The 22,198-nt window shown below is 39.3% G+C and overlaps 1 protein-coding gene across 1 annotated transcript in view; it reads left to right on the top strand.

Moving 5' to 3' along the window:
- LOC139734804 (uncharacterized) overlaps positions 1-21,917 on the top strand; it is a 185,587-nt gene extending 163,670 nt beyond the window's left edge. The window contains exons 21-30 of the mRNA XM_071645589.1: positions 548-679; positions 1,783-1,849; positions 2,765-2,914; positions 5,040-5,336; positions 5,818-5,890; positions 7,034-7,115; positions 7,148-7,191; positions 18,023-18,116; positions 18,693-20,477; positions 21,741-21,917. Of these exons, the coding sequence (XP_071501690.1) occupies positions 548-679; positions 1,783-1,849; positions 2,765-2,914; positions 5,040-5,336; positions 5,818-5,890; positions 7,034-7,115; positions 7,148-7,191; positions 18,023-18,116; positions 18,693-20,477; positions 21,741-21,917 (2,901 nt within the window). The remainder of the gene's footprint in view (positions 1-547; positions 680-1,782; positions 1,850-2,764; positions 2,915-5,039; positions 5,337-5,817; positions 5,891-7,033; positions 7,116-7,147; positions 7,192-18,022; positions 18,117-18,692; positions 20,478-21,740) is intronic.
- The last annotated feature ends 281 nt before the right edge of the window (positions 21,918-22,198 follow it).

Genomic DNA, 22,198 nt, shown 5'->3' on the forward strand with positions numbered 1-22,198 from the left:
TGGCTTCAGCACTTCATTTAAATGCTTGCAGTTCTCACACCAGAGATGCTCTTTTTGGTTATTTTTGTAGGGATTATACAAGTAATGTACAGCAACTTCTGTGATGACTCCGCGGGGTTCTGTGAAAAGCGGATATTTTTGAGTGAGTAATTTTTCAGTGCTCGGCCGGAGAGGCCAGAGAATCAGGACGTCAATTACTGGAACATACGGCAAGCAAAAATATTCACATGCTTTTGTTTTTGTGCTAGTTTCGTGTTGCACGAAATGCGCAAAAATTTCAACGGCGAAAAAAATTTCCACTTTTACAGTATACTGTACGTTTATTGCTTGAGCAATTCCTATATTACAGACCATCAGGTAAGTGCATGTTCTAAACAACATCAGCTAAGCTTTAGATACAGTTTAGGGAACCGAACCTGAGACCTTGCCATCAATTATGTGTAGTGAACATCGTCTGTGTAAAATCATGGTCTAGCTGTGTTTCCAGTGATGTGTGTACAAAAACTGCTTCCAGTGATAAGATGTATCCATAAAAATTCCCACGCAGGAAAAGCTGCGTTATCGCCATGGGGATAGGTCGTCACTGCACTCAGCCGGGAGAGGGCGGCAGACACCGTGCCGGCCAGATGGCGGTCCTCCGTATGTCCAGGAACGGAGCGATACTAAGAACCTTAAAAAGGTAACACAGAGTCTTACAAGTACAGTAAAGGTAGTAAAGTGATGATCTCATAGTCTTGTGTTTAATGTAGCTTGGGGTGGAACCAGGGGGGCATTTCATGAAGCATTTTGTCCGACAACTTTGTCGGACAAATTTGCTGTGAGCCAATCAGATGTAAGGATTTCTGTAGCTTTTAACATTTTGTCAGACAAAATATCTGACAAAACGCTTCATGAAATGCCCCCCGGGTGTGCGCATAAACACTCAGGGCCAGGTGAAGTTGTGTAGAACTAGTTGCCATAGAAATGAATGGCTATGACAGCCCAATTTGGTGCTCTGTACTTTGAAGTAGTAAAAAGTTTTAGAGCACAGGAAGTGTTGTTTAAGGGTGGTTCATTCAATTATATTTCTCTCTGCAGTTATGTAATACATGTATGCCATTGACTGTGGTAATGCTCACTGATGCAACACAAATTGAAGCAGTTCAATTCAGCAAAAATTTATGAAATAAAGAACGGAAAAGCATTGTATTGTATCCATCACGTCAGTCAAAATCAGATCACCATAGGGATGTGCAGTATTGATCTCAACCTGTCTGTGCCTTTGCACTATTCCTGAACTTGTTACACCTTTACTTATGGACAGTTCTTTAACCCCCAGAGAACTACCAGGAAACCATTGTATCAGTCCCACGTATAGGTCACTGTGTTGTACAGGAGGATGGAAAGACAATGTACAATATGTACAGTGAAACCTGCACTATATAGCGACCATCGTCTATAACAACCACCTGCCGTATGGGACCACTTAATGCAATTCCCCCCAAGAGAAAAGCCATGTTAACGACCCTGTCTGTTATATTGCGGCCACCGGTCTAACAATGGCCACCTTTTTCACCTCTCTTGGGGTGGCTGCTTTAGATGGGTTTGACTGTATTTTTTTTTTCTTTTGCAAGACAACAGTAGGCCTATTGATCGGCAAACAAAGCATGCCATCAAATGCATTGGTTGAGGAATGGTGATGCAAAGGGAGGATCAGTGTAATAATTGTGTTGGTTGTAAAATCATTTTTAATTCTGCCTAACCAATAAATTTTGACTTCTCTGACCTTTGAATTCTTTGCAGACGGAGTACCTGGAAGCTCTCACCAATGCGTACCTCATGAGCGGAATTCTCAAACCAGCCGCAGAAGGTAACAACATCTTCAGAGCCTGATATTTATTTGATATCTTGAAAACATTTTACAGCACACAGTTTGTACAGTTATCAGCACAAGGAATAAATGTGTTGTTAAAGGTATTGTTTACTATTGGGAGCACTAACTTCAAAAATGTTTGAGCTATCACATTTGATGCATATGTGTACAATTGTACGTCAGTTGTATCACAAAATATTCTATTGTATAAAAATCTCACGATAAAGCCTAGAATATTAGGAGAAATCACTATTTTTCTCAATAAACCCTAACTGTTGAAGGTTGATCCTAGAAACAATTTTATTATAACTTTTGTTCACATTTTGTATGTAGAAAACAATACTTTACATTGATTGATTGATTCTGATTAACATGTTAACATTGGTTGTTTCTATCCATAACTGGCATTTTAGAACTACACATATTTTGAAGCACTAAAGCTGGGTTTCTGTTTCATCTCCAAATGGTAAATAATGCCTTTAACCTGTTGTTGAGGACTGACTTTGCTATAACACCCATTTCCCATATACACCTGCCTGAGTATACTGGGGACTCATCTTCAATGGGTTAATAAGTACCCATATGAGTGACATAATACCAGGGAGGGTACAATGTAAGTCCCACCTCCTTGGTAATACAGCAAAGCCCATATTCTACTGTACGAGCTGAAATTTTCAGGGTGGTTTTATTTTCGCGAATTTCGCGAATCGTCTTTGAACCACGAAAATAACGACGCGCAAATAGCTAAGTTCAGTTAGACCCTCGCAACCGCGAAATTAACAACACGCGAAAATGTTCTCCATGTAGCAATTCGCAAAAATATCTGTACGCGAAAATTTCAGCTCGTACAGTATATCTTCGTATGGATTCTCCCTCACGCCTTCCTCCACCCTACCCCTTGTCTCCACCCAGAGTCTACAGCACTGCGTTACTCCCAAGGCTCGCATGGCTTGGCGGCCACTGGATTACCCCTCGGCCAGGTAGAGGGGCTTTGTCCACACCATGAGAAGGCCTTCGCTGAGCAGTTTGTGGCCAATCAGCTGGCGGGACTCTCATTTGCAGGTGGGAATATTACCTCTGCCAAGGGAGGAGGTTATGTTTTCATTACTGTTTGTTTGTTTGTTTGTCCGTCCGTGTGCAAAATAACTCAAAAACTAGTTAGCGAATTTGGATGAAACTTACAGGTTGAGAATGACACAAGTAACAGATGATTAAGTTTTAGTGGTGATCCGCGAATATTTAGGGAATTTGATGAAGGATTTTTTATATTTTGGCAGGTAGGGTCAATGAACTTGAGAGTTCAGGCTGCGGCGCGTAGTTGAGGTTTGCATGTGTGCACTATAAATTGCGTGCTCTAGTTTCTGCTCAGGCAGGCCGCGCTGCGCAGCTGGAAGTTGATGACGTAACAAAAGGCTTCTATATTGGGAAATCGGGCGACTTTCGGCGTGCATATGTGTGGGTAGAAATCACTGATCTCTGTGGAAGGACAAGATCAGTGCTGGAAATGAGCTACATTCTTGGCGGAGGTCTGTGCTCTCAGAGTGTTTCTGTAGTTTTGATATGTTGTCATCCTTGAAATCTTTCTCTCCCACTTTGTTCTGCACTTCTGATCTTGTTATAAAGAGGTTGAATGGAACAAAGCCCTCCTATAACAAGGTGGTTTTGCTGGTCCCAAGTCTGTATTGATTTTTACCCTGATATAGTGAGAAACCTGGGCCCCGCTTTATCAAAAGACAAACTCAATTATAAATTTCCTTACCACAAAGGCTGCCTTAGACATATTGTTACCTATTTACCAACAATTCTTTTTTTTTAATGTCATCAGAGTCACTGTGCTGTCAAGTAGCCAGTTTTGCCAACCTTATTTTAACGTGCCGTAACAATTTATTATATTCCCACAACTGAATATCTCTTTTATGTATTATTTAGCCCACCATATGTGACCCGCTACAACAAAATGATCCTAAAGTCGGGCGAGGTCGATTATTTGAAAATTGCATGACACAATTCCCTAATCTTTCTGCTTTACATTGATATATGACACATCTTATAAAAATAATCGGCTGCGGAGATATCGATGTTTAAAAGAGAGCATGTCGAGACGTCTGGGAAATCACTGTTTCGAGAAAAGCGCCCTTAAAGTTTTCCTTGCAACGCAATCCCGATCAAGGGACACGCAAGTCAGTATTCACCTCCGGACAATAGAAGGTAAGCCCTAGCAACCCCCAAAATGCTCATTCAAACACAGCGTCGGCGGTCTCCTCACCGACCAATCAGTGACCAGGATGAGGAGAAGCGGCTGGGCATAGCGCACCCCGCCAGCACGCACCAGTCGACTGGGCAGTGTACGAGCTTCACGCTTCGGTTAGCGGCAAGCAGCAAACTGACCAATGAGATCACTCTGGTCGCTGTTAGGGGCGGAGCCTATCTGTGGCGCTCAATCCAAATGTTCGAACCAGTTTCTGCTTCCTTGAAACGCCAAAAAACATGGCCCAGAAAAACGCTATTTTTTGGTCTTTCCTTTCATCATTTTGCTTCAAAATTTCGACAGATGATAGAAGACATGCCATACTCTAATAATATGTCAAATTCATAAAATCGTAAGTTTTGACCAATTTTGATGCTCTGACCTCAAACTCGATTTTCACGGCTTCGACCGTGCGCGACTTTAGGACCATTTTGTTGTAGCGGGTCACATATTCTCTCTTTTGTTATGTTAAATTATTTTTTATTGTCTGTATGTCTTACATGATACATTTATATATTCTGTATTACTTATAATGTTTGATGTATGTGTATCACTCATAGGTCTTTTTAGGCCGGCCGTCTGTGTGACGGTAGTGATTTTTGATAAAGAATAAACTAAACTAAACTAAACTAAACTACAATTTCATATGATTGAAATCAGCTATATAAGCGATTATAACTCTTCATAAAACAGGGCCCTGATATACACGGGTAGCAAGGCAATTGTCATGGTTTTTAGGTCCCCTGTATTCCACCAATCCTGACAGTTTTGTTGTTATGATGCAACAATGATTATATGATAGAATATTACAGTCATTAGGCCATGTCCTTTTTGTCAACATTGTATATTTCAAATTGCCTTATGGACTACAATAGAAGTTGTAGTGTTAATGTACACTTTACAGATGAATTTCTGATGTGCATTTTGAATTTTATGAAGATGACAAATACAATTGGAGCCACACAGCTATCGACACACGCCGTGCCGCGGAGAGCGCCACCTACCACTCGGCCCCTGCCAGGGACCGCCGCTCTGCCGACCAATCGCAACTCATCACCACCACAGCACCCCACGGCCACCCGGGACGCCCGAAGAGCGGGTACGCCACCCCGTCGCGCCTGTCGCGCCGCGAGTTGGCCAGCCCGACAAAGACCATCGTGTCGCCTGCCGACGGCGTAGCCGAGGCGCGAGGAGACACCCGGAGACAGCGAACACACCCAGACCATGTCAAACGGGGTGAGATCTTCATTTCCAAATTCTTCAGTACAAAACAATATCTGTTATAGAATAGGTAGCAAGAATCATGTGATCTCATCGGTCGAGAACTACATGCATATGTTGATTTTTTACTGGCAGCATGCTGGTTTACAGCAGTAAACATGACACACTCAGACCTGTGCATCATTTGCATATTGATTCATATTATGAAAATTGGAGGCAGATTGAACTGAGAGTCAACACTAGAATAATATTTTGTCTGTCTTTTTCCTCTTTTTTTTTCGTAACATTGAGAGGGGATCCAGTGAGGACTTTCTCACTGAAAGTGTAACAAAGTGTACTTTGTTTGCATGGGCATACTCCCCAAGACAACTAAAAAATATGAATTGGAAAAAAAATAAAGGAAAAGGCATGAAACTAGAATAAGAGAAGGAAGCTTCAGAGATAGTTATTGAGGATCGTTTTGTGTTTGTATGGATATTTCTTTTTCTCATTGGAGGCATGTCATCTGAAGCACTCATACTGAGAAATGGGAGCTGTCCGACGTCAACCAACTACGCCGTCCAGGATACGTGAGTAAAACAAATTCTTTGATGAACCCTTACTGTGTCTGACTTCGCCTGTTGTCATAGATATCTGAGAGTAATTGTCAAACAATCAAAATTACACAGTACCCTAATTCCAAGTATGTCACCATGGCCTTCCTGTTGGACTGAGGCACATTGCTACACCTGAGTGGGTTTGCTAACTTTACAACTAGATCAAGTTTGGAGAGATTGCTGAAAATGCTGATTAAAAAGCTTGGCAAGTTAAACCGAGTGCCTCGGCACGTAACTCGGCACGTAAATGGTTAACAGTCCCTGATTTTTTAGTCAGTCGGGATTATACTTTTACCACTGTAGTGTAGACAAGTTTCCAGTCGTAAAATTTGGCATGGTTTCAACAAATTTTGGGAAGTGTTTACATGGCACTCCTGGCAGAGTTCAGAAAATATTCATGAAATACTTCACAAAACCCTAAACATTTTCCGACAAGTCATAGAAAACTCTATATGCTGAATATTTTCGCGAGGTTTTAATTTTTGTGACTTTCGAGAGTCAGGTGCTGTTTGCGAAATTAAAGTCACGCGAAAATATTGACTCTGATCCCGATGTGGATGTGACATACGCGTGTACATTTCTCCTTTCAGTACAGGACGCCACTATCGCAAATTTAACCACTCGCAATATCGTCGGGAATTCTTGATTCGCGAAAATTTAGACTCGCGAAATATATGGTGTATACAGTATAGGTGTAGATCCAAGGGGCTGGGAGAAGTCCAGGTTCCTCTTACGATGTACAACAGTTCAGGAAATTATACCTTTATTTTGCTCTGATCATTCTTTATTTCAAATTTCTGGAAAAATAGAATATCATAGAAATGTGAAATGAAATTGAGAAAACAATACTAACATGAGCTCTGACAATCTATTTGTTATTACAATAGTACACTTAAGTATGAAACATGTTTTTCAGTGCACCCACAATACATAGAATTTTGTATGAATAACTATAATTCTTTAAGATTTAAGACAAAAGAAAAACAAAGGTAATGCAATCCATGGATAGTTTTTGAAAAGGAGAGCAGTGTCAACTCTCAAGCTTGTATGAGACCTGAGAAGTTACCCATCCCCCACAACTTCTTAAATGCTTGCATTTTTTATTTCATTGGACAGGAACAGGTCGCTGGAACTGGCCCGACAGCCCATGAAGGTCCCTGGGCGGCACAGCGATCTATCCTCCTCCTCTCCCGACGGGGCGCCCTCGGGGGCCATACCTCGGTCGAGGACGGCCACAACCCCAGCAAACTATCAGGAGCTGATCAGCCGGAGAGGTAAGGACAACTTTTATAGCTTCACATGAAATCTTTGTAAAATGAAAAGAATGAAAACTAACAAGAAATGAAGTCTAAAACTTTTTTAGAAAGAAGTTTTAAAAATTAACCCATTCTCCATAAGAGTATGAAATTTCTGTAGAATTTGGATGATACTTGCAAATTTCCGGTCGTCTTTGAACTTTTGCAGTGCTTTGAGATAGCAAGTGGTACTGATAGTCCCTAGCTTAGTTTACATAATTTGTGAGACTATGTAATTTTTTTTTTCCTGTTCTCTTTTTGTTTTTCTTCCTCCTTTTTTTTTTTTTTTTTTTTTTTTTGGGGGGGGGGGGGGCTAGTGGGCGGGTTTTCTTTGTGAAGATAGCCAACATTGTCTGAGATGACTTTTCTCAAAAAACAGAAAACTTTGAGTGTTACATGTACATCAATAAAAATGATGTGCACAAAATATTAATGCAGCCTTTTGTATTTGCTTCATTGATCGAGTGGAATTGCCAGCATGGAATTTTACATGTCTATCAAAAATAATGATAATAATAATAATATCAATAAAAATAATTAGATATCAGCCTGCATACAGGGTGAAAATGGACAAATGTAACATATTAACAAATGCAAAGGGATACCATATGGCTTGTCTGCCAAATTAATGTTTTATTTTGTATGATAAAGCATATTCTTGCCAAGATCTTAATGTGTTGTTTGTATAGGGGCATGCAGTGGCTACTAATCACTCCACCTCAGCTTGAAAACACGAGATTATTCTTATACAAGCAGATGAAGTAGTTGGGATGGTAACTGTATGTATGTGTATGTGCCAAAGTGTAGTTGAGAGAATGCCCCATGTGTAGTGAGTGTGTCATAGATTTAACGTCCAGGATCGTGTCCCTTTTACATCATCAGTTATTGAAAATTTACACTACAGGATTAAGTTTAAGAAAGCAAGGGATATGCATGTACGTACTGCGGCTTCAAATCGCAGTGTGAAGTCTGGTTATGAACTCATGCTTGGTAGAATCTCTTTCACAAATGTAGGAATATAGAATTAAATATATGGAATACTTTCATTTTCTTTTCAGTTGAAATGATTTAGAATAAAAAAATGAGAATTCATGGACATTCCAGTACCTGTACCTGTAGTGTAATTTTATACAGTAATGAGATGGGGATAGACCAAAAAGGAAACCTTTATTCAACCATGTAGGTATGTAAGGATGCAACATTCCTGTGGAATCGAACGGCTTAATCCCTTCACAGAAAGATGACCACAATCACAAAAGGATTTCATATCTTCAGAAGATAACAAAGTTTTTCTACATCGAGAGAGAAGGAAAAATGAAATTAAACTCCCCAAACATCAGTTTGAATTTGGTTTCAGTTTTAGCCAAAGGAATTCCAATCTTCAGAAGATTACAAAGTTTGTCCACATCAAAAAAAAATATATATATGCAAAACATCAGTTTACTTTAGTTTCAGTTTTTGCCTACATTGTATCTGGCCACAGCCAGAAGTCTAACTGACAAAACCGACCGATCGCACACAAGTTGACCACTTCAACTCGCTTCTTTCTGTATCAAAAGTGGACATTGCTAGCTGAATAATTGGTTTTATAATTGCTCTGTTATTCGAAGAGAAATGGGAACTTAAAGGCAGACTTATGCTCAGGATTGATGATCAATTTCAATAACTATTTCATTTTTTTTTTTTTTTTTTTTTGCTCATTGTAATGCCCTTGCAGAAGATGACAATGAAGGTAAAAGATAGGGATCTTTGATGCACCAAGAGATTCTCCCGAGTGAAATGTTGAAATTTTTCTCTCTCTCAGTCTGATTCTGCAACTTTGATGAGAGTTGTGACATCCTATCTGAAGGGAAAATATTTCAGAGAAAATGAGATTGCTCATTTCTCGCCTCAAAACAGATACGGTTTGGATGCTTTCGCTTGTGTTTCCATGAATTTTCAAAGTAACTCGATCATAAACACAAGTTGTGTTTTTAGTGCACATTGTATAAAAAAAAAAAATCTGGATTTACAGTTTTTCTTCAGCACACAGAGTATTTCAGATTTCACTTGTTTTTTTATTTGTTTTGTTTTCTTTTTTCATTTGAAATATCAATTTCTCAGTGTTACATCATGAATAGAAAGTCAGTTGACTAAATTTGAAATCATCAGAGATCTTTTCAACGTGTGGCTATGTTTGAAGGGGATAATAAGTGAGAAAGTGCTGTGACACTTAAATATTGGTGTGCATTTCACTGTTTTGAGAAGTGTTGAAGTCATTTGCAATAACACACATACACACATGCATATTGTACACACACACACTTACAGACATATAATAAAGCCTCTGATGCCCCTACCTCTCCCCCCCCCCCCCCCCCAAAAAAAAAGAGCACACACGAGAAAATGCTTGATTTAGAAGGTTTTGGAAGTTTCCAGTGATGCAAGATCACAGTTGTGTATTGGAGCTATTTTACTATGTCCCTACATACCACAACTCTCACCAACACAGGATTCCCAATTATCAAGTTGCTGTTCACACAATCATACACATGTGCCCCCATTACAGTCAACATGCCGTGGCCTTTTTTTTTCAATTGTTTTGTTTTTTGTTTTTTTTGCTATTTCCTGCTGGTTTGTTACGACATGTGTTGGATTGATGTCCGATTAACTTGCAAGCACAGAAAAAAAGATCACTGTCTTTTGTTATTCATATTCTGAATACACAATGTACAAGCACATGTGTTAATCCCACGGAAGAAAAAGCTCTCTGAAAGTGATTGTCTCAATTTGAATTCTTATGCATACAAAATTTGTGCTGTGCAGCATTTATGCACTGTTTTTTATTCAGCATTAACCTTACGTGTGGAATTGACCAGGAAAAAAAAAGAAGAAGAGAGAGATAGAAAAGATATTAATGAATAAAAAAAATATTGAAAAAATCCTGTGCCAGAAAATATTACCTCCACAGTGTGATTGCTAGAGTTATAAAAGAGGTTTATTTTGCAGTCAGACCTGTCTGCAAGTTGTAAAGTTAGCTCAATTCAAAGTTACGAGATTTGAATGAAGTTGCCAAGAAAGTTGAAAGGGACTTAACCAGTGAATGTACCCAATATTATGATAGGTTTAGCCTTCTGCTGAGAACTATCACTTTTTTTGTCTGACAACTGACAAGTTACAGCTCTGCTGTAAGTCGTCAGCTCAGTTTTATTCATAGACAGAGTGTTTTAATTCCTGGGACATAGAAATAAGAAGCAAAAAAAAGAAAAGAAAGAAAGAATTAGAAGTAATCGACAGTGTACACATTGAAAATGAGTCCAGCCTTTAGAATATGTGTAATTATAGAATGCCACTATCGCTTTCATCTGCTTTTGACATCGTTTCCTTTAATTTGACTACTAAAAAAAAATGAACAAATGCACCAAAAGGAGCAAGGTCAGAGGTCGCGACATCTCAAGGAATACCCCTCCATCTCTCCATCGTCACGGGAACCACAAATGCCGCCCCCATGACACTCGGTCAAGGTGCCGGTCAATCGCAAGGCTCCATAATAGAGCAAGGGTCAGTCATTACCTGCAAAGACTTTTTTTTTTTTCAAAATTTGGTGATGTTTTGTGTTGGTTGAAGTCCTTGAGCTAATAATCATTTTTACCTGATCACCTGCCCCCTGTTTGTTTTTTGGGTTGTTTTCATTTTGCTGCATCCACACGCATGTATTATTCATGTATCATGCACTTGCATTTATCTGTTTTTTCACCTTGCTTGTTCTGCGTGCATTGGCATTTCATAGTGTTTCTGTTTTCAAAATTGATGCACTTTTGGCGTCATGAAATTATGTTCAGTAAAATGTAATTTGTGGTGCACTTGATCAATTTATTTCTTCTGTTATTTATCTATCTTTTTTTCTATTTATGCATTTATTTATTTATTAACAGTTACAGTATCTATTTGAAATGTATAAAGGTGTTTATGTATGTATTGCGTATATACAAACTGTATTTCTTCATATGACATCTAACATCAGGATATTCAGTTATTTACATTTTGGCGGAATTGGTTCAATAAATCCTTCAGGGTCTTGCTTACTATATGTATCGTAGGTCAGTCTGTGTCATCATACACACACACACACACACACACACAGAAATTATTGTATTTTTTTATATTTATTTTTTAATTGCTCAGAATATACAAGGAAGGTTTACACACTGTAGCTTACTGACAATACTATTCTCGTGTGTGAATACTGTTTATATTGAACCTTGTCTTGAGTATTAACATAATCATGCTTCTCATTACTTTAATCGGTCAGATTATGTTTCTGTTTTAAAAATGGAGAAAATAAAGTAAAAATCCTCAAATGATAATCAAGAGTTGTTCTGTGTTTCCACAAGAAATACATCCCAATGACGAAGTACATGTATTTTACAATTTCATGAAAATTGATATACAAAGTGTATCACACAACATTTGGGTAGATGGAGTTTGACAAGAATATTATATTTCGACTAAAACGATTAATTCAATGTGGTAATCATAATATTTAGCTACAAATACGTAGAGAACCAACAAGTCTATGACAAATTTGAAATTCCAAAAATCTGTAGATAATCCATGTGAAACTTTATTGGGCCATGCAAATAATTTAAGGAAAATGATATACATTGCTAAAGTAACAGTGAATAATCATATTGTTCAGTACACTTTCTATGTATACATTCAGTATGCATGGTGAAAAATATGCCATATTCTTGATATTCTAATATTCATTTATATGCATAAATTACCTCACAGAATTATGCTGCTCTTTCTTTTTGCTGGTTTCCATGTTCCTTCGTATGAGCATGTGATAGTGCATTTTCTCTTCTTTTCGCTTTTGAAGCCCTCTTTCTTTCGAAACCCTTGCATAAATCTTCCGTAAGTTAAAGTTAACAGAGGTGCGTAAGATATTTTGGCAATATCAAATTAAAATTATTACAAATTACTGAATTTCCTTTGATAAGATTATAAATGCAGAGACTTTGCTAGCTTTACAGAAGCATATAATGACAGGCCATTTTCCTAGTCTTCTACATGTATTGCCCCAGGATAGCTGTAGCCAACTCTATTTTTAGTGTTTTTTTGTTGTTGGTTTTTTTTTAGCATACTTGTATATGACAGTTTGTCATGAAGCTACTGTAGAGATCTACCTTGTAGTGTACATGTTTCCATGGTGGTTCGTGGGTGGTTTTGTAGTATTTTTTGACGGCTCTCTGTAGAGTGTGCATTGTACGGTCTTTGTCAGTAGAGTTCAAAGTGAGACAAGGTGTTGAGGAGTGTCTTACTATTAATGGGGATTAGCCAGAACAGGTGGTGGTATAAAGAGGCTGTCATTTGCGGAGTGATTGTCCCCCCGCCCCCCTTTAGTATGTGAGGTTTTGGTGGTGAGCTGTACTAACCACCTTCCCCCCCCCCCCCCAACTCCCATGTTTAAACTGGAACTCTTTTTTGATGTCCACCATGGGTGGGTGTGTTTTGAATACCCTCATTGACAACCTTCAAGTTTGAGATTGAATGTTGAATGAAAGGCAGAGACAGACAGACAGACAGACAAACAGACAAACAGAAAAAGATAGAAAGAGATAAGGTGTGCATCTGTGTGTGTGTATGTACAGTTGTACAAATAATATGTGCAGAAGTTATATTTGAGATGAAAAAGGTATACTATGCAATGCGTTTCTTTTTTCACCAATGATTTGTTTTTCATTTCTACACTTTCATTAGACATTTATTGAGTTGATATTTCAAGGTTAAACATGCCCCAGTAATATTGGATTTGTGCATGTTCATGTATATTCCATATGATTCTTTGGCATGTAAGAGGTACAGTGTAATTATTAGTATCTTCCGTCATTAACCACATGATGATGAAAGGTGAGTCTATTATGTAATACTATCAATTGCATTCGGAGGCAGTGGTTCTGAGGGGGTTAAGGGATTATTCTTTCTTTGCACTCTCCTTGCACAGAAATTATTAGTAGCATCCACATTGATGGTGAAATACCACAGTAATGCGTATAGTACTTCCTAATGTGAATCCATAAATCCTGCAAAATACTGTGGTACTTTATGTGATGGTATTCAGGCTACGCATGGACTATGCATGCAAGATTGAGTTCAAATTGTGTCACAAGATACCACAGATCATACAGAGGTGTATAAATCTCATGACCTGACTCACCTTGTATCTTTCCCGTTGGAGATGTGCGCTTGCACAATGGTTACCAGATTGTTCTGAGGTATTTCATGAGTGAGAACAGAGCCAACAAATTACCATGGTATTTAATGCTGTGAGAATTCTAAAAATGCGAATGCACCTATTGTTACTTTTTCTTTGTACTTTTCTTCATACGGAACAATTTCAACTGCTTTTTAATTCATAGCTCACTACTGTAGGAATTCCAACATCAGGCAAACATAGAGAGAAGGGATTCAATCTGTCGTTATGGAAAATGATATATAATGCTTTTACCTTTTCTTTTGTGTATTATCAGTGATACCTGTTTTTCTAACAAGGCATTGGACTTTTTTGTCATGTTCATATACCCACACACACACACACACACACACACACACACACAAAAGCAATACTGTATACAGTGATGAGTGCATTTGACACGGCATTGTCATATTTTGATGTACATGTATTCAGATATATCATCAGGTGCTACACAGTGTGTATATCAGTTGCATGTACATGTATCGTAATCTAAGTTTACAATCCAAACACCCCATTTTATATTTAAAGAGAATTGACAACCTAGTGCCCACCTTACTCGTAAAATAATGGATAATTTGCACGTGATCCGTTAATTAACACTAGGTAATCGATGTACTGCTACATTTAATTGATTGCCATACCAAACGTGATTGAGGGACCTATTTGTATAATTTGAAAAATGAAGTATGTGAAGATGTGTAGATGATGATATTGGAGCCTGACTTTTCACTTCATTGCGATGAAATTGTCATGTTTTAACTGTGGTCATTGTAACAAAATTGCACTGTACATTGTGCAGAATGGAAAATGGAACTACACTGTAAGCCATTAGGCCTGACTAAAGACTAGCTATTTCTAGAATGTCTTGAATCCAAAGAATTCCTCTGATCCTGGTATAAAAGGATTCTTGAAGAAGGGAATGTCCCTATGAATGCTTCTGAGGAGTCCGATATCATTTGCTCTTTGAATTGGTTTTCGGTTTACAGTCGCTCTTGGTATAGTCTATGCATTGATTTATGATACCTTTCTCTCCTCTCTGTTTTCTTTGAAATTGGCTTCTTTTTTCTTTCTTTTTTATCACAAGTTTGCTTCACATACTGGTATGCACATTCCATTTTTCTTTTCGAACCGTCTTCAATATTTTTTTCCCATTGCTGTCTGGTGCCATGATGTTTTTGGTTGGGAAGAGGGACTAGAATCGGTGATGGTGAATGTCAACTTACCTCCTGTCTGCATTAGATTATGACTTTTTGCTGTTCTTTAATCATTTCTTCATTTCAGCTGGCAGAGCGCTGTACTTAGGATGGCTCAACTGCGTTTTTAGTGGAACAGAAATTTGTTTATGTTATGTCCTTATCTTATGGAGAGCAGTCTTGCCCGTGTGGAGGAAGCTGAGTTTCGAATGAAAGATAATAAAGTGTAGGGAAGAGATGGGTGAAAACTGATGCAGAATCTGGTGAACTACATTGAATAGAATAGTTTCTTGAATGTTAGGCTGTTATACCACCTATTATGGCAAGTTAAATTTTTTTGGTCTGATATTTTTCCTTGATTAAATGTTTGTTTTGTTAATTGTATTTTCAGAATCTCAGTTTCCATTATGAAACCAGATAAAGTTAATGTTTGTTTATGTAAATACAACCTCTTGCATTAACATTCATTTGCTACTGCTCGAGCACAATTAATGAAAGGTACATGTACCGTATACAAGTATAGGTGAAACTGCCCCGACGTATCACAAAATATAGAAATATTGTGTGTTTGCGCACATATGCAATCAGAGCTAACAACATTTTTGTTGAATGTGCATAATTAGGCATCTTGAAACAACCATGATATGGTTCTGATAAAATAACAGAGCTGTGACAAAAATGACTACTTCACACACTGAATCCGGTTGTGATCATGGTATATGCATGTATATTTATGTGAAACTTGTACATTGATAAAATGTAAACACCTCCAGATTGGTGATTGGCTGAGCTGCCATAACCTGTGATGGCGTCCTTCGTCAAAGATTAATCCAAATTGATTGATTACAGTCCTTGATGATTGTTTTTAAAATCAGTTTGAATTATTGTTGTGGTTTTAACATTTGACTAGGTCAGCCCCTTTTATTTTCTCTTGAAATTACTGACAATGTTTGGAGTGTGACCCTGTAATACATTCATGTTTGCCCAAATAAAGAGTTTGATGTTCTTAATATTTACAACTGTCTTAATTATTTCTGATTATAAATTCTTTTGTTTTGTTACATTCAGCTCTGCTTCTAGACAAAATGCATCAATTTTTTGCTGAAGTACATTTGTATAGATGATTTTAAAGTCTTTTGAATAGGAGGAAAGAATGAGTAGGAAAAGGGCATGTTGTAGTTTGTCAAAGATGTGCTCACAGTTTATTTTTTTGTAGCATGACTTATAAATCGCAAATGTTGTACAAGCAAGTTAGATAATTGTTATCACTGCATGCTTAATAGCAATGCATGAATAGTACTGGCTTATCAACCTTTTGTTTACCCATGCACTTCATCAGCCAAAGTCCCCTAGCATTGTACAAGTTGATCGTATGCTATAGTACCATATTCTCTCTACACATATATATCAAGTGAGAGAGAAAAAAAAAATGTGTAATGTGTCTCCGTTATAGCCAAGCAATCAGTGGTTCCCAGTTCTAGTCAAATTAACTTCAAACTGATCTTTAGTACTTGATTTAAGTTCATGGCAAATTCAGATAAAGAAGGAAAAGATGTCCTCTTTAAAGTTTAAATCGCAATAGAGATTTGTGTTGTGTACTTAATGGCAGCATGTATTTACGTGACGTTTAAGAGCACATCTGGAATGGAGATCATGCTATTAGATATTGATTTCTGTATTTTCTAAACTAAATTATCCCAATTCACAATGTGCACCAAATAGTATATTGCACTAAAGATTCATATATGTTGAATGCATCATGCCTGCACTTCATCCTAGAGCTGATTATGTAACAGTGCTTGCTTTAATCCTTACTACTTCTAATTACTACATGCATTTGTCTTGCTAGCCCTGTTTTGCATTTGATTTTTTCTCCCTTTTTGTTTTAGTGTTATTCTTGCCATGTTTTAGTGCTTTGCTTACCATTTGAATTAAAGATCCAATGCTAACAGTGTAAATATGCCTTTAACCCACTGAAGACTATGTCTCCTGCAACAGTACAAGTGTACATACTTGATGTCTAATGGGAAATGCATATCATAGTAAAATCATTTCGTCCTCAATGGGTTAAAGTGACCACTCACATTTTAAGTGGTCACACTGGATATCATATCCTGCCATACATGTATGCAAATAATGTATCTAGATACATGCGTGATATAAACTTGTAATTTTTCTAACAATGTTTAATCCTAACCTGTTTTTTACCAAATTTGATTTGCTCTAACCTACGACTTCAATACTCTGTCATAGAATGTATTCGGGGGGGGGGGGTTGAGAAAGGAGGGGCTGGTAGCATATCTGATGTGTATGCAGCATGTCGTATATATGCATGCTTTGCATGTGTGACATATTGAAATATTTGGAATGAGGGTTTAGTATAATCCATGCTTCCATTCCATGGGTATTATTACTGTTCTGTCTCCCTGAATCATGTCTACTGTTGTTTAAGGGACTGACAAATTATTTGATCATAGGTAGTCATTGCATTCCTCAAAGTGTAGGTGCTGATGGTATCTCTTTTCACTCAATTAAGCAAGGACTGGAGAATTCTGGTGTATCAAAATGGATAGACATTGTTTGTCAAGTGCAAAGTGGCCTTCCTAGACTTCAGGAGTTTTACTAAAATGGCTGCATTACTGCAGAATCCCAATGACTTTACCCAGGTCAGCCGATGGATTGGTTTACAAGTTATCATGGGTTGTACATTGTATGGATTAGTTGAAGAGTTTGTTTGCAAAAACCGATAAGTCCATTTTTGAAGATTTTGAAGTATAGTCTCTGTCATAGAGTACAAAGCAATACCTTTCAAATGATATATTGGTCACTACATATAAAGGTATATTTTTGAAGTTATGGTCAAAAGAAGCATAAATTTTCTTGTTATTCTCTTTATTTTTCTTTACCTTTAATCGTAAATATCTCCATTTGGCAAATATGGACTTATCGGTTTTTGCAAACAAACTCTTCAGTTCTTTACTTCTTTCATGCATTAGAAGAAGGAGAGTCAGTGAGAAAAATAAATCATTTCCTTCATGTTTGTATTTTACAACCTGTCCACATTTAGGACATACATGTAAATTCTTCCCCATGGAAACATCTACACAAAAGAGGATCGAAAGAGGAGAGGGAAAAAGAGTAATAAGAGAAAAATCAATTTCAACCTTAACTGATACAATTAAAGACATAGTACAGTGTATGTTGCCTTTCAGCTTGTACATTTCTCGGTAGTATTGGTAATCAGGTAACTGGGAGGTTATAGCATTGGTAATCAGCTAATTTTGAGGTTAGGGACCCCCCAAAAAAAAAAAAAAAAAAAAAAAAAAAAGAGGAAAAAGTGGGGTTAATTTTGTAAAGTCTTCCGCCCTCTATTGTGCAGGGAAGGCCAATCGTCCAGTGGTACCTGTCAACCTCTCGCCACAATCCAGAAAGCTGAATCCCGCCTCGTGGCTGGTCAGACACTAGCAAACCAGGTACCGTATGATAAGTCTTTATGTTATGATCTCAAGATTATAGGCTGGAGACCTAGAGCATAATATACTTGTACATTGTTTGTCTCAATGCCTGCTGTACATTCAGTTATGATAAAAAATAATGATAATGTACATGAGATTTGGAGGTGTACACAATGTACATGTCCATAGTGCCATAATTTTCCATTTTTATCAAATGCTCAAAGTACTGCATGACATGAGAGTCGTCATGATGGTTGAAGTGCTGTTGATGGTAACTGTTGTTCACAGTGTACTTACATTATTATTTTTTATGTAACCCCCGACACCAATTCTTCACACTTGCATGAAAGGTGCTAGAATTCATCCATGCTAGAGTTAATGGTCATTTGCAAGGTTTATTTACATATTGGTACTTGCAGAACAATATTGCAAATGGTATATCGGGCATATGTTTTTCTTTAGGAAGCTTCTGTTATTGATCTGTCAGTTCTTAGATTTGCTTCAGACCTGATCATGAATACAATGATTGATTAAATTGAAATTAACAGTGCTGGTATGTTGTCATATCTCCTCTTAATGTACTATTGAAAACAGAAAACTGGTTCCAGTTCTAGTGAGACTCCCTTCACCTCAAGCACCCTTAACTGGCCCAAGGGGGCACCCCAGGCTAAGAACCACAGCTGCACAACGGAGGCAACGCCCATCTCCGACCCAGCCATGTACGTCAAGCAGAACCTCACTCCTAGCTCCCACCACTTTAAGAAGGCGCAGGACTTCTACGGCTCGGCGGTTTCCTGCGTCTCGCCCACCTCGCAGCCAGAGCAGCACCCGAGCCCCACCAGCTTGGGATCAGCCGCGAGACTCCAGGCCAAATATGGCCGTAAGGTCCAGTCAGCAGTGGCTGCTTCGCAGACGGGGGAGAGTCCGCGCAGCTACCGGGGCACGCTCCGCCCGGTCAGCCGGCAGATGGCGATCAACCAGAACAATAGTAACAACAGTGCGTGTACTAGCCCAGAGGATGGTGAGAGCCAAGAGTTACCCTCAACAAGTGACGACGGATTCATCCCCGCTCAAACCACAAATACCGGACAGCATAAAGCTGAACAGGAATACATCTCTGATCCAACTGATTGTGGTCCAGGAGCTGTTGGAAAAAGCCAAACCAGCAATGACCGTAGCAAAGCAAACTTAGGGAAAGAAACAATTGGGCAAGCTACATGTAATGCAACGGCCAACCCCAAAACAGGTGTGGATTCACCCAAAGGAAACCTCCCTTCAAAGCGTCCCGATGTGAAAGCAGAGTTCAAACATATAACCCCTGACCTGGACATCCGAGATAGTGCATCACCTGCTGTGGCTCTCTCTAGTAATATCAATGCCAGCAACAGTGGGGACAGGAGAACCGCCCCTGTCGATATTCACGGTAGCAATTTCTTAACTCCTGTCCGATCAACTGGCCACGCCCAAGATCTTAGACACCAACATGACAATCAAGTTCCCCCACCTTCCCATTCTCCATCCAGTCCATCACATTCTGGAAATGCCCGACACCAGCTGAATCCCTTGCAATATTCTGCCCCACCCGCTGCCTCCAGTACCACTGATACCTCCCAGAGGATGCATCCAGCAAACCCTCTCCATGCTTCGCATCCTCTTCCATCAACAAGCCACGTCCCTGAAGCCCTCTACCACCAGCAGCAGGCTTCGCCCACGTCTCGTTCCAGGATGGACTCCACCAGCCCCCTGCAGAAGTCCCCTCGACTCCTGGATCGCTCCACCATCCATAGGAGCGTGGATGGGTCTCTACAGGTGAGGAAACCAATCCCAAAGGAAAGGGCGCGGAGTGGCTACGCCAGCGCTCAGGATCTCCACGAACTGAGCAGCCCTACTAACGGAGATCAAAATGAGGTTGACATGTTCATATCGATGACTGACAACCCGTACAAAGTGACCCTAGAACCTGGCACAGAACCTGGCAACGAAGGCACCAATCCAGTCCCCCCAGGCGTTGGAATGACACCAATGACAGCTGTCCCCTCGCCCCGAGCAAGGGGTGTGGACAAGAAACCAGCCACAGCTCGCCCCTTGTCCTCCAAGAGGCGGGGGGAATCCAGTCCCCGGCAGCATCCCCGACAGGGGGACCCTCCGGCCGGCGTGGAAGCGGACGACGACCCTCAGTACTTCCAGGTCTCCAAGCTGGCCCTGCAGAATAGAAGCCTAGAGAGAACCCTCCAGGGCAGCACCCCTCGCTCGCCCACCGATGGCCCAGGGCCCTTGTCCGCCCGGGGAGGCAGTGCTGCGGTTGGGGACCACATGTTCGGAGGGGCCCCTGGGAGACCTGCTGCTGTACCGAGACCAAAGACTCACAGTGTCATGAAAGTAAGCTTGGAATATTCTCTACTCTTTCATATCACACAAACTTTATGCAATATCTTGATTTTTTTTTGTACTTAATAGACAAGTATGTGACCATGCATTACATAATTAACAAAAGGTCACACAGCCTGATTTTACCTGAGGACTCAAAATAGGTGAAATGAGTCATCCTATTCAAAAGTTTTTCATATTTGTTGAAAGAGCAATTCTTCTACACAATTCTAAAGTTTGAGATAATAAAACAAATGAGAAATAGTGTTTTTAGCAGTTTTTCTGGAACACTCTTTAGTAGAATTGTGTGATTAGATGTGTCTTCGAGGTTCCTTTTCATTTCTTAAAAATCCTTTACCCTCTCTTCACTTTCAATGCTAATAACTTTTGAAAGGATGGTGCAAATGCTTTGAAATTTGGCACTAGTTATGGATAGAATGTGTTATATGTTTAATTTAAGCTTAGTCTATTAATCCCTTCAAAGTGGAGACTATCAAACTTCTATAAGAAAGTTGTCACCTTTTTGTCTTCAGCAGACGAAAAGATTTGATAGGTCACCATAGCATTCAAGTCTCCCTGATTCTGCTGAAGACCTCCCGCAAACTTGAATATCTTTTCACATCCTGACAGTAGTCAGGGCTCGACACTAATGGTGGCCCGGTGGCCCGGGGCCACCAAAAATGAAAGTTGGGCCACCAAATTTTTAAAAAGGGCAAATTTGTTTTCCCGCTTCGGGCCACCAAAATTTATTAAAAAGTATGTCAATAAATTCGTAACTTTTTGCCCAGGAAATGCATAAATGCATGCTGTGAGCCTGTGACTCGTTAAAAAAAAAACCAAAAAAAACAGGACTTTTAATGTTTTTATTTATTTTTTTTTTTGGGGGGGGGGGGGGGCACCAAATTTTTCTCTCGGGCCACCAAAAACTTGAAATTGATGATTTTGGTGGCGCCATTGGGCCACCAAAGAAAAAATTTAGTGTGGAGCCCTGCAATAGTGTATGAAAACTGTGAATTAGGAACTATGTGTCGTACACAAATCCTTCGTGATAGCTACTTGAAGCCTCCTTGATTTATATGACTGAATGTTGACTTCGCTAGATGATTATTAACTCATTACGTGCCAAACAAATTGCTGCTCTGTGGGACTTGTGTGGATTGTTTGGTGTAAAATTAAAGTTAAGAGGTAATCACTTTAATGAAGTCATCTATTAACTCCTCTCTGCTATAACGTGTAACATAGTTGTGCTTCTTGACTGTTCTACATTTCTATCAGCTGTCCCACAAGTCGGCCAAGGGGCGGAAGTCACCCCAGCTGATGGAGTCCGCCAAGCAATACTACCTCGCCGAGGGCGGGGACGACCGGCCTAAGGTCGTCATACACCAGGGGGGGTTTACAGGTCACAGGACGCAGCCGGCATTCCTCCGAGTCCAGTACAACCGGAAGAAGTAGATGGTGGGGTTGGGGTAGGTTTTTTGGGAGGTATGAAGGTGGTACAAATGAAACCATGGACAAAAACCATGGAGCACTAAGTGTCGCACGGAATAAAATGACCGTTTCGTTAACGAAATTATCATTTCGTGGATGAAATGTTCATTTTGTTACAAAATAATCATTTCGTCGACGAAATGACTTATTTCGTAACGATATATTCCATACGATGCTTGGCGCTCCATGGTTTTTGTACATGGTTTAAACCATGGTTTCATTTGTACCACCTTCGTGAATTCGAG

Source organism: Diadema antillarum, unplaced genomic scaffold (genome assembly GCF_040938485.1).
Source record: "Diadema antillarum isolate AM-2024a unplaced genomic scaffold, OU_Dant_1.0 seq00000547_RagTag, whole genome shotgun sequence".
Taxonomy (NCBI): domain Eukaryota; kingdom Metazoa; phylum Echinodermata; class Echinoidea; order Diadematoida; family Diadematidae; genus Diadema; species Diadema antillarum.